This window comes from Penicillium brevicompactum (genome assembly GCF_028827555.1).
Source record: "Penicillium brevicompactum strain IBT 35665 chromosome Unknown utg000009l_segment0_segment0, whole genome shotgun sequence".
NCBI classification, from domain to species: domain Eukaryota; kingdom Fungi; phylum Ascomycota; class Eurotiomycetes; order Eurotiales; family Aspergillaceae; genus Penicillium; species Penicillium brevicompactum.
The window spans coordinates 1,844,728-1,857,915 of NW_026623212.1; the positions used below are offsets into that span (position 1 = coordinate 1,844,728).

A 13,188-nucleotide genomic window follows, 5' to 3' on the forward strand; every position below is an offset into this window, starting at 1 on the left:
ATTAGGATTATTTAATAATTAGAAATTTAGAATTAGATTGAGGTTTTAATAAAGTATTACTAATTCTGAATATTAATTAATATTCTATGAAATTATCTTTTTTAATTTATTTATAAGTTCTCTTTATCTATTATTAGGATTGTAAAAAAAAAAAGATAGTTTAAAAATCTTTTTATTTTCTTCTTTGTATATAGAGCTTTATTTAATAATAATAGTTAAGTATTTTTCTAGAAGCTTTATAGATTTATTTTCTCTTTTTTATCTTTATTAATAGGTTTTATTAATTTCTAAAAAGATTAATCTTTCTTCTTTTATTTTATTTATATATCCTATTTAATTAAATATATATTATAGAATATAAATTTAGTAGATTTAATTTTAAACTTAATAATATACTTTTAGAGTATAAGGTTTTTAATAATATTTATATTTAATAAGTTATATTAATAATAGTAAACATTATAAACTAAATTAAATAGATATTTAATCTTAATATTAGTTATAAGAATTATAAAAATATTATAAATAAGATTTATAAAAGCTAGGAATTTAATCTTATACTTCTTTTACTATTAGCAAATATTCTTTAATTTTATTAATCTTAATATATATTAGTAATATTAAATTTTAATAAAAAGAAGATATATATTAAACTAGATATATTATATAAATTTATTATTCTCTTTTTTAATTTAATATCTAAGGTTAATTATTAAATCAAAATTTATATTAATATCTTTAATAAGATTAGACTAAATAGATATCTTTTTTAATCTTTTTTATAGCTATTATTAATATAATATAAAAAGAGTTTAAAGATTTTTTTAATATTATTTAGAATAATTAATATTATTCTTTATTTAATTACTAAAAAACTAGAGTTTATATTATAAAATAAAAATAATTATAATTATAAATAGATTATTATAAATCTTTTTAATATTATAATAGTAATTTTTAAATTTCTATTTAGAAGCTTTTAAAACTTTAAGTATTATCTTTTTTTAAAAAACTTTCTTTTTTTAAAGTTAATTAATTGATTTCTTTAAATAATTAAAAAGTATATTGTAAATATTAAATATAAAATAAATAATAATATCTTTTAACTTTAAAAATATAATTATAAATTAAAAAAAAGATTATATAATTTATAATAGATAATTAATCTAGTATTAATATTTTTAATTAAATATAAGATTAATAAGATTCTTTTAAAAGTAATATTAGTTAAAAATTAGTTAAAGCTTTTTTATATAATATAATATTAGAAATATTAAATTCTATTAAATATATATATTTTAAATAGAAATAAGTTTTGATAAATTAGATTATAGCTTAACGAATTATTTTTAGTATTATAGATTACTATTTATATAAATAATAAGCTTTTAGATCTAAAAGATATATTAATATATAATTTAGAATTAGATTTTAGAATCTAAATCTTTTTAAATATATTAATAATATTATTTTTTTAATTTTAAAGATAAATAGTATTATTTTATTTTTAGGCTTTTTTAATTATATTATTATTAAAGATAATCCTTATCTTTTTAAAAAGATTTTTTAGATTTAGTTAGATTATATATATAAGATATAAAATATAAATAATTATAATATTATTATCTAATTTAAAAAGTTTAATATAGTTTTAGAGCTTTTCTAAAAGTATAATATTATTAGATATATTATTAGTTATTATTATAAGTATTTAATTTATTAACTTATATTTCTAAAGGATATCTATTATTATTATATTTAAATTTATATTAATATATAATCTAAAAATAAACTCAAAATTAAATAAGATCTTTTAATACTTCTAGTTTTAATTTAGAAAATAGATAATAATAGCTATAAATATATTTATAAATAAGAAAATCTAATAATTAAAAGTAAAAGATATTTTAATTTTTATTAAAAAAGATTTTAAAACCTTTTTTAATAAAAAATAATCTTTATAATTATTTAATATTAAATAGTTTATAAATAAAAAGATTTAATCTTAAGATTATATATTAAACTATTAAAATTAAATTATAAAAGCTAAGATATTTTAAAAACTTCTAAAAGAGATTAGAGTCTATAAGAAATCTAATTTAGATATCTTCTTAGCTTTTTTATATAATAACTATAATTATTTAAAATAAATTTTTATTTTAGATATAGATTAGTTTTATATAACTAAAAAAATATAAAACTAATATTATATTAATTAGATAAATTATTTAATATCTAGATTTTTAGATATCTATTAATATCTACTCTTTTAAATATATTTATTTATTATAGAAATACTATTATTTAAATCTAGATAAATAAATAAGATTTTATATTTTAAATATTTAACTTTTAAAATATTTATTTTTCTATCTATTACTTTAGAAAAGTGTTATTAAACTATTAATAAATAATATATATTCTAATAGATCCTTTTTTATCATCTAAATCTAGTTTATAATTATTACTAAATAAATTTTTTTTTTTTTTTTATTATATTAATTAGATAAATAATATAGAATCTTATTTAATTAGATATATATTATTTAATTAAAGATAAAAGCTCTAGAGAAGAAAGATAAAGTTATTAAAAGATATTTTTATTTAGACTAGATACTATTAATAATACTAGATAGTTTAGATTAAAAGGAATTAAGATATTATTTAAAAAGATAGTCTATAAAGAATTAACTTTATTAATATTAAATAATAATAAGATATATATATTAGATAATTAAAAGGCTTAGCTTTTTTATTATAATATTATAGATATAATTAAAAATAAATATAAAAATAAATAATATAAGATAAAAGATTATATTTATTTTAATAGAAAAAGAATTATATATTTATAATACTAGAGTATTACTATTTTATAAAAAAGGATTAATTTAATCTTAAATTAATTTTTATTTAAAATAATCTATTATTTCTAGATCTATAATAAATAAATATTATTATTATAATTAGCATATTAAATAGATAATTTAAAAAATCTATAAATAATCTATAAATAATCTAAAAGATCTATAAATAATCTATAAATTATCTATATAACTATTTTTAAATCTTGATTCTTCTAAATCTTTTAATCTAAATCTTTAAATATTAATTTAGATATAAAGACTATAAAAATCTTATTATCTATAATGATTTTTAATAAATCTAAATATTATTTACTTTATTAAAATAATAAAAATATCTAAATTTAAAGAATTAAAAACTAAAAGTTTAAAAAAAACTATGATTTATAATATATAAAAAAAGATTATAATATTTAGATATATATTTCTATTATAGATATAGCTAAAATATATAAATATAGGATTTTTATATTACTATTATCTAATTTTATAAATTTAATTAATAAAATAATAATAACTTTTTATATAAATCCTATAAATATAATTATTTTATAATATTTCAAATAATTAATTACTCTAAAAATAAGAATTTTTTAATTATAACTAAATATATATAAAGAATAATAATTAATTATAAATAGTTATTAAGTTATATACACTAAGATCTTCCTTTCTAGATAATTTATATTAGCTCTAAGCTAGTATAGGTTTAACTTTTGGACCTATAGGTTGGATCAGGTTCTAAAAGTTGGACCCAAGTCAGGTTTTGTGGAGGTCTATTTATTAGGTTAGAGGGGTGTTTTTTTGATAAAAAGGGTGTTTTTTTAGGAGGGGGGATGTTTTTATATCAATCCCTTAAAAGTGTCTATATTAATTAAGTTAATATTATTAATAGTCTATATAAAAATATTAATAGATAGACTATAGGTTATATTTTACATTTATAGATAATATAATCTATCTAGTTATAATAAAGATAGTTATTATTTTTATAATATTAGTTAATTTTATTTTATAAGATTTAGATAATATATTTTTTATTCTTAGATTTATGTAATTATTATTGTTTATTTTCTTCTTTAATAATATCTATTTATCATAATTATAAAAAAGATTTATTAGATAATATAATTAGTTATAAAAAATTAATTATTTAGAAACTAGTTATTATATTATTTTCTATTAAGATATTTCAAAAAATAGATATAAGATTAATATTAATATTATATATCTATAAAAAATCTATCTTTAATAATCTATATAAAGATTTCTTTTTATTAATTTAATATTATTAATATCTTATTTTTCTAGATATTATTAATATTTATTTATTTTATTTATTTTATTTATTTTGAAGTTTTATTTTTATTTAATTATAATTTATTATAATCTAATAGGATACCTCTTTTTATATTATTTTTTAAAATTGAATCTTGATATTAGAGATCTAACCTAGTTATATAACAATAGACAGGGTTCTTGAAGATCAAGAAAGATTCGATAAAAAGGAGAATCTCAGAGCGAACTAGGCTCAAAATAAATATAGGGGAATCATCGATAAGCGAGGATGACTAAGTATAGTGTAACAAGCAACCCCAGAGGGATCTCCTGTAGAAGAAGATCCCATAACACCTCTTGATACCTGATATCAAAGACCCTGTAACTAACAACCAATGCACTTCACCTTCCATGGATAGTAAAAGTAAGTAAGTAAATGTCATTAACATCCAGCGTGTGGCAAGCATAGCTTACCCCTGAGATCTCCCTTGGGGTATTGGGATGTGCAATGCTATGGACTTATTGTACAAAATTTGTTCCACCACAGGTCATAGTTTTGCATAAGAATGGGAGGGCTTTTCGCCAGTTGATGATGGTTATTCGACGTGCAAGATTCTCATCGTAGTGTTGTAGACCGCGCAGGACAGCGACAGTAGAAGATGACATAAAATGTTGTAAACCTCTCTTAGAATATCCTATACCAAAAAGCACTATCTTCTTTGAACATTGTCTTGTTACTGGGCTTGAGCTCATATTTCTCCAGTAATCTCCCAGGCCGGGGTTCAATTATGGCAGACTAGAATTTCCAGCCCTATTGTCGTTTGAAAGCATCTATTGTAAGAACTGACAGAATTGAGTGGAAGTAGTCAAGTACAACACGAAAGGAGAAAAGGTGGAGAACAAATAAGGTTAGTGGGCCCATTGTTGAACCCCCGCATTTTATGAAGTCATCAGTCACGAGACTCTTCTCCCTTCTCTTCAGCAGAGTTGCTTTCATTCCCTCTTCTTTATCAAATCTTTCACAAAAGTAAAATCCCTCCCATGGATACTGGCCCTTTCCTAATGTCATACAGTGACCCGTTCGCACAAATCAAATGATCGTGATCATCTAGTTGAAGGCATCATGGGCACTCGTGACCAGATACCTCGTTATTTCGCTAAGTCTGGACCAACTGATGCTGACCCCCGCAAGACAAAGAAGGATGGAGGTGGAAAAGGAAACTGGTAATGTCTACCTATTCCAAATATCGTCATTGTCACCAAGCTGACTGGAGTATACAGGGGCCGATCCGGCGAGGAGGTCCAGGATTATGACTACTCCTTTACCAATGCTCGTCGTCGATCAAACAGCAGTATCCAGGGCCTGGCCGATTTCAGCACCAAATTCGAGGCCTTGGACCCGGAACCTGTGTTCGAAGAACAACATGCCTCGGAATCGAGTGATGTGACTAAGGCAGAAGGTTCCAGCAGTGGGCATGACAGTGAAGTCGACCAGGACGGATCGAAGTACTAGGCCCGTTGCACACGACTTGTTCGCAGACCATTGACCTCGCCAAGTATATGCGAACATGGATCCTAATCGACGGTCGGATTGCCTGGTTTTATTTTCATCCAAATAAGTTTATTCCAAGTCAAATGCATCTTTAATTCGGATTGTTCCAATTACTAGTACGATCCTGATGGTCATTGTAAGATATGGCATTTCGAACTTCACAAGTACTTATTATGACACATTGCCCCCGGAGAAGCCAAACCGTTAGAAACGCCTGATCCATCGCAAACCATCGCAAGTGTTAATCAGGTCTCAGTGGACCCGTTGCCGGCGAGTTGTCCATTTGGAACCGATGACTGAGCCTCGGCAGTCTCGCGCAGGTTTTGGAACCAGAAGTCAAGCTTTCCGACCTCAATGTAACGGCGCAGGATATTATTCTCCACCTGAAGATCGACGGCCACTCGGGACTTCTGCTCGGAGTTGAACCGTGACAGAAGAATCTCCGAATCCGAATCTGCCATAAGAGACTCCACGGGAGAAAGTGGCATGTAGATAGATCGACCGCTAGCTCTTGGTTCTGTAGATACTTTGTTAGTCTCCTGGCTAATAATCATCGCGTGTATTTCCATGTCAAGAATGCTCACCTTCTAGGCATGTGAGAAGTGTTTGGTAGAGAGCGGTGCCACCGATGTAGCTGTCTGAGTTGCCGTTGGGCTTTTCGGCAGCTTTACCCCGAGCCACCCAATCATCCTTGATCAAACATCGTCGCCAGATCAATCGCTGCAAAGCCATCTGGTATGCAGGGTCTCGCTGGCCATAACGACCGTAGTCGAGCACTTGCAATGCAAGGTGCGACTCACTCTTGACCAGCTCATTTCCTCTGTCACCAGTGATTTCGGTAGGTCCCATCAATGTGAGAAGATCGACCAGACCGTCCGCACCAACAACTTGTCGGTTGACCAAAGTGGAAATTGCCTCACCCAGGAGTTCATGGAGCGATGGACGATCCTCGAAAATATGTTGGCCATAGAATTCGAGCGCTAGTTCGGCCTCGGCGTTTGTATCGATTGCACCCTGCCAAGTGTGTTGAAGGTGCGCGTAGAGGGCATCTTGAATCAAATCCACTTCAACGTAATCCTCGAGACGTTTCACATCCTCCTGCAGACTGGTAATTCGAGCAGGTGACTGCTTTTTTCCTGTGTCGCTAGTTTACCGAGTTTGGCCAGCGAGATCTCCACGCGGTGACTCCAAAGGTCCTTCTCGGCGTCCAGGGCCAGATTTTCCAACGAATTTGCGGCCGTGTCGCAGTCGTCTTCCCCGGTCACGTCATTAATCCAGCTAAGTCGAGAATATGCAGGGTTCCTCCGAAGGAATTGGGTCACGGCTGATTGGTACTTTCCATCCAACAACGATCCGGGGTAGCCCATGGCTATTTGCTGAGAGAAGTATGCATCCGCCCATATATCGCCGAATTTGTCGAAGTACTTTGAAACCAGCTGGGAGGCCTCGATCTCCGCCTGGGACGTAGGTGCATCCGAGGTGGGGCTCGCTTCTTGGTCGTTGAGCTCAACAATCAACTCGACGAGTGCGCCCATGTCTCGGAAGCCTTCGGCCAGACTAATGGCATCATGAAGATGGCCAATACCAGCCAACTTGAAGAGTTTCCATTTGCGGTCTACAACATGGGATTGTTCAATCGAGACACTCTCATCCATGAGCTTGGGATCCCCCTGTGCTGAAAGCCAGCGAGTGCGCTCACGATGCATGTGACCGAGTACACGAAGGTGCCGGTAGCTGTTCCGTGCGACCTGATTGAGTACTTGTGCGTCTGGAACATCGGCAGCGGATGCTGAGGCTTGCCATGAACGACAGCTGTCGAGTTCTAGATCAAGCAAATGTCCTGCTTCAGAATAACCAACACCTCGCGAGGTCCAGAACTCAGGAAGGTCTCCATATCCATCGGAAAGAACTCCATCCTCCAAGAAGTCTTCACTGAGGCCATACGGCACAACGTGCTCATCGCGATACCGGAAAGCAGTTTCCGTGACGGCAAGGAACAGCTCACTGGCTTCTAAAATTTGATCTGAAAAGGCGCGCGCATTGATTGAAGCACTGCCCCGACGGCGCTTGATCGCATTCTTGATCCATGGAATGACATGCTCCATGCGGTATGAATCTCGTAAAAACCACTGGCGTACAGGATCTGACTCCCCCTGGAGCGAGTTGACCGGAGTCTTGAACTTGTCATTCATGGCACCGATGACAAGATTCAGGAAAGGCTCTTCAGCGTCAGGTTTGACTTTGAATGTCTCCTGGACTTTCCACATATTCCTCTGGGCAGCAATTTTCTCGGCGGCCCAGAGTAGTTCCCATCTTGCTGGTCGACTGAGAGGGTTACCATGTTGTAACAATAGCGATGCGAGGTCATCCAGTGCTTTGGCTCTCAATCGAAGATTCTGATCCAAGGATATGGCAGTAGTTGGAATGAACCTAGACGAGGATCGGAGTAATTCGCTGCAGATTTCCAACGAGGCCTGCTCCATTTCAGATGGGGGGAAGTTCAAATCACTCGGACCAGAGAGATTCAATGGATTCCTCGCCATAGTACCAAAGAACACAGCTTGCTCGAGCTTATGCTTGGCCGTAACCTGAGGCTCATCGGCCTCGTCGCTTGCGTTTTCAGGGCGAGGGAGTACTGTGACACGGATGACCCCGAAGTTCCGGAGCATGAGCACACATGCTGGGTTCGTTGAATCGTTAGACTGATCCTCTGAGGTGGAACCCAGTATTTCGTGGTCTTTGCCAGATCGGAGGTGAATGGTATCCTGGAAAGGCAGAGGTAATTTGTTGGAATCTGAGAGCAATTGGGAAGACGGGGTTTCTTCAGTCGTCACTGCCAATGATAAGATGATAAGAGATTGACCGATGAGGATAAAAGCTGTTTCTTCTGGTTTTGGCACAAATATCTTGGGCTTCGAATCGTCGAGTACGCTGGCGGAGATGTGATGAAGGTCCACGGGATGAGTGGACACCACACGGCAACCGGATGTGCCTGACAAGTGGACCTGAATGACAAACAAAGCCCTGGATTCAGACCATTGGGGTGATCTTACTACCAAAAATAGGCGCCAAGACCCATCGGAGGGGTGAGAAAGATCGCCTGCAGACTGCATTGCAGAGAAAGCAAAGTCCACTACCTGAAGATCTTCAACGGCATTGGCGGGTTTCTTGTGGGCCTGAGGAAGAGCAGCCAGGATTTCCTCCTTCGCATCGAACCGTTTCTTGAGAGTGTTGCCGTGGTTCCAGTGTGTGTCCCAAATTTCCAAGAGGCCAGTCGAAGTTGCAATGACCACATCACGTTGACCGCGCTGGTGGGAACCTCCGGCTCGAACGGCAGTGACCTCTTTTCTCCAGTAACCACCACCCAGGACGTTCTTAAGGTTTCCGAACAACCCACCACCTCCGTTGCCCGCGTTGCTGCGAAGGAAGCTGACAAGCACCGTCGGCTTTCCCTGTGGATCCCTGAGAGTGATATGTGCCACTCGCCCGGAAGAGAATGTTGCGATGACACCAGAAGGCTCCCCGTTCAGGACCTCTGTGGCATATTCACCTGAGAGCATACCGGGCGTAGATCCTTGAATACCATTCTGCTTCTGTCGGGATAATCCAAGCGACGCCGCGCTAGAGACCGTTTCCCAGTAGATCACTTTGCCTGTCGATGGAATGATCACAAGGAGCCCGGGCTGTTCTCCCGTGGCTGTGGAAAGTAGAACTCCGAGGGGAATTGCACCTTTCGGGTCTCGGCATGACTCTGGGATTGAGACTGTGAAGGTCTGCGAAGGAGACGGAGACGAGGTGGGCGCAGAGTACGGCCACACGATGGCATGTGAGCGAGTTAGAGCGAGGGCGTGGTCATGACCAGACCCAAAGAAACACCTGAGGGGTTCTGTATCTCCAAATGTTAAATGATCCACAACCAAATGGGGGAAAACCTATATGGGTAGAACATACCTGATTGCGGTCCGCGAATTTGATCTGGCAATCCAGGTAGCTGGTCCACGGTGTAGAAATCGGTGCTTGACTATTCATTCCCCGCGCATTAGCACCCAGGGCCTGAGAAGGTTGAGCAGATCTACACGGATCTCGTGTCCACTTACCAGAACGACCGTGCCTTCGCTGTTTCCGAGCATATCCCCTTGCTTTGCGGTCCGGGATGCTGGATGAGCATCAGTGGTCGAGTCCTTAGGGGTTTCACCATTTGCTTGGGTGGGTGTCGTCAATTTTGCGATCTCGCGTCCTAGTTGTGTATCGGAAGGGGATTCGTCTGGACGGCGCAAGACAGAGCGCTGTCTCTTCGCCTTCGGGGGGTTGACGGAGTCATCTGAGCTTGTACGTGGGCGTCGTCGAGTGCTGCGACCACCGGCCTTGGGAACGAACATGGTTTGATGTCCGCGTGTCGCGAAGACGCGCTTTCTCGGAAACCGTAGTGTTGTTCACAAACTGAATCGCCGAGTGAGCGAGGACGAGAGGATTGAAGTTTGTTCGTGCTCAAAGAAAGGAAATCAATCGAAAGTCCAGAGCGATCAACAGAGTAGAATAACAATAGAGAGAGAGGTCCGAAGGCGGTGAAGGAACTTTTGGCAGAGGCTCTTTGATCTTCCCGAGAGCTCCCAACTTCCTTCACTCGACTTCACTCTACCTTCTTTCATTTGCTTCAATGTCATTTATACATCGTCTTGGAGGGCTATGGTATAATACAGATTGAAATCTGTCGGTATATGAACTACCTTTCACAATATACCATATCTATATATCCGTTCATCCGTACTTGGTCAAAATAACAATTGTTGTATACTTCCAGAGTCAAGTTCTCATACAACTGTTTCAGATCAGCTACTACGATGAAAACCTAGTTATACAAGAGAGGCAGCAATTACATGTAATCAAGCAAAGCTCAACTGTCTCTCGAGGGGGTTACCATACCAGGCGCAACCGGCTTATTTCGAATGGACACGGCCCGCGGAGGTCTTTTACCCCGTGCTCACGTGAATCCCGCATCTCACCCCCACAAATGCCTTGGAGCTAACTCTCCCTATACACATACGGCCGTTTAGAAACGTCTGCAGACATCATGCTTATGTGGTCTGCCAACTCCAAGACCCCAAAGGGCTGATTAGAGTTGCAGGAACAGAAAATGCTTTCAGGCCTGTCGGGGATCCGATGGAGGTCCATGGCTGGATCACGACCTCTAAACCCCATGCGCCTTACGATACTCTCTTCAAAAAGAGCCCTGCACACGGCTCTCTTCTTCCCAGGTACGTTCTGCTTCTTCCCCTCGAAGCCCGTGGACTCCAGCTGAGGGACACTAGGACATGGCGTCCAACGGGTCGGCATGGCCAATGCCTGGATTGAGAGTTTCCCCCACACCTCCGCCCAGGTATTGGATGAGATGGATAGTACCCTCGGACTCAAACTTTCTGCTATCATATCCGACGGGCCCAACTCGAAGCTCAATAAGACCGAAAACTCCCAGCCAGCCGTAATGGCGACCTCGGTCTTGATACTTCGCATTCTAGAACAGGAGTTTGGGTTTGATGTCAAGTCCAGAATCGACGTGACACTGGGACACAGTCTAGGGGAATTCTCTGCACTCGTCGCCGGTGGCTACCTTACATTTGGCGACGCGCTCCGGTTGGTTCGACGCCGGGCTGAAATTATGGCCCAGTGCACGCGCACACTGATCGAGCAATCTGGCGAAACATATGGCATGGTGGCACTGCTCTGTGAACCCGAACACCTAGACGGGTTACTTCGCACAGTCCAGGATTTCCTTGGCGTTGACCCCCGGGCACCGAGGGCGACACACTGCACCCGGCCCCGCCAATTCAGCAAGTGGTCGTCGCGAACATCAATTCCAGGAATCAAATTGTGCTCAGCGGTAGTCTTGACCGCATCAAAACGCTATTGGTTCAGCTGCGCCAGTTTGGGGGCATGATCCAAGGGCTGTCAAACTGAAAAGTGATAGCCCCTTCCACAGCCCTGCCATGGCGCGAGCTACGGACTACATGAGGGACGCAGTGGAACAGATCGACATTAAATTTCCGGCCTCATTGCCGTGTATCTCGAATGTTTCCGCCCTGCCCTTCCAGTCCAAAGAGGACCTCAAGGACCTTCTCTCAAGGCAATGTACTGATACGGTAAGATGGTGGGATAGCATTCGCTATCTCCATCAGGAAAGAGGCGTGAGGCGGTGGATTGGAATTGGACCCGGGAAGGTTGGACGCAACCTAGTGGGCAAAGAAGTTGGACGGGTTGATGCCAAGGGCGGAGGTGTTTGGGCTGTCTGTGATCCTCGTGAGATTCCAGAGATCATGATTGCCCTAGAAGAAACCGAGTCCGAGGGCCAGACACGAGAACCACAATAGTAACACGCTGAATGTACATTTCCATCCAAACCGTGAAAGATAAACATGACCCGAAAGAACAATAACGAACCAAGGTGGTTCATTCTGATACTGTTACTGCCCAAAATGGATTCAATAAACCGATTCCCAGTTCTTGCGTATGAAGCAAAGTTGTTTGGAATGCTTGCAATTGCGACGATTATTCTATAAAGCCGCGCCTGGTACCCACACATCGCCGATGCGCTTAACTTCTGCCACAAACTTTTTGTTTGAAATGGGCTGACTAGCTGAAATTGAAGCCGTTGAGTTTCCGGCAACCGGTATGTGGTCATCGGGGGAATAGAATGGATTTTGCAAAAGCTGAATATATGCACTTTGCAATGCTCGGAATGCCTATAGTGAACGGTTAGAGGCTGACTTCGACAGCTTGTTATTGATCATCGACATACCGGCTTCATATCCGAGTCCCTCAAGCCATTGATAGCTGCAGCTGCAGGCTTTCCAGGGCCTGCAGGTTCATCTTGACCAGAAACATCCACAATTATCAATAGTTTCACTCCCGTCGTCGTCAACCAGCCATAGGCTGCGAGCCGCTCGTCAATTGCATGCAAGAGGCCCAGATCCTGATCGATGGAGGTTTGCTTGCCACGGATGTCAAAGATGTCAAGGCACGAGTTCAGCAAGAAGGAGAATTCAATAGTAGAGTCCGAGTACGGGGGAAACAGTGAGATGTGAAGGGGGTTATCCTGGCGCATTGGGTCAGTACGGTTATCCAAGAGAAGGAGGGTTTGCGAGGATACACACTGCTTTCCCAATCACGCCAATGCAGGCAATTCTTGGACCTGCCATTTCTGATAGAGATCCCAGGGTGGGCAAGTTGTCCCAGGGCTGTGGTTTGTGTAAGAGATGGGTATTCCTCGGACGCCTGGAGAAGTGCGACACTAGAAATTAGCTCTCCATATCAAGTCAGATAACTCCTGTATTTGAGTAGCTCTTTTCAAAAGAGTTTGCCACAGTCAGGATAGTGGAACATCAAACAAACCACCGAGCCAGCCGTGAGGTGTTTGACCCCCGCAAGTAACTAGCTCCCGTGCGGACAAGACATCCAGGCATCCAGGCATCAAGGCACCAAGGCACCAAGGCAGAGATA

General features: G+C 37.7%; 4 protein-coding genes across 4 annotated transcripts; 2 read left to right on the forward strand and 2 right to left on the reverse strand.

Annotated features, from left to right (window-relative positions):
- Positions 1–5,265: 5,265 nt before the first annotated feature.
- N7506_012123 (uncharacterized protein) lies at positions 5,266–5,655 on the forward strand (the record flags this gene model as incomplete). Its single annotated transcript, XM_056961414.1, has 2 exons — positions 5,266–5,366; positions 5,424–5,655. 2 exons carry the CDS (start codon positions 5,266–5,268, stop codon positions 5,653–5,655), a joined length of 333 nt encoding a protein of 110 aa, XP_056805948.1.
- A 284-nt stretch (positions 5,656–5,939) lies between these two features.
- Positions 5,940–10,073, reverse strand: N7506_012124 (putative nuclear pore complex subunit Nup133; the record flags this gene model as incomplete). Its single annotated transcript, XM_056961415.1, has 5 exons — positions 5,940–6,211; positions 6,279–6,830; positions 6,881–9,580; positions 9,646–9,715; positions 9,792–10,073. 5 exons carry the CDS (start codon positions 10,071–10,073, stop codon positions 5,940–5,942), a joined length of 3,876 nt encoding a protein of 1,291 aa, XP_056805949.1.
- A 791-nt stretch (positions 10,074–10,864) lies between these two features.
- Positions 10,865–12,059, forward strand: N7506_012125 (ACP S-malonyltransferase; the record flags this gene model as incomplete). The annotated part of the gene is made up of 3 exons (XM_056961416.1): positions 10,865–10,949; positions 11,004–11,601; positions 11,660–12,059. 3 exons carry the CDS (start codon positions 10,865–10,867, stop codon positions 12,057–12,059), a joined length of 1,083 nt encoding a protein of 360 aa, XP_056805950.1.
- Positions 12,060–12,242: 183 nt separating this feature from the next.
- Positions 12,243–12,887, reverse strand: N7506_012126 (uncharacterized protein; the record flags this gene model as incomplete). Its single annotated transcript, XM_056961417.1, has 3 exons — positions 12,243–12,431; positions 12,488–12,784; positions 12,843–12,887. The coding sequence occupies 3 exons, from the start codon at positions 12,885–12,887 to the stop codon at positions 12,243–12,245; spliced, it is 531 nt and encodes a 176-aa protein (XP_056805951.1).
- Positions 12,888–13,188: the final 301 nt, after the last annotated feature.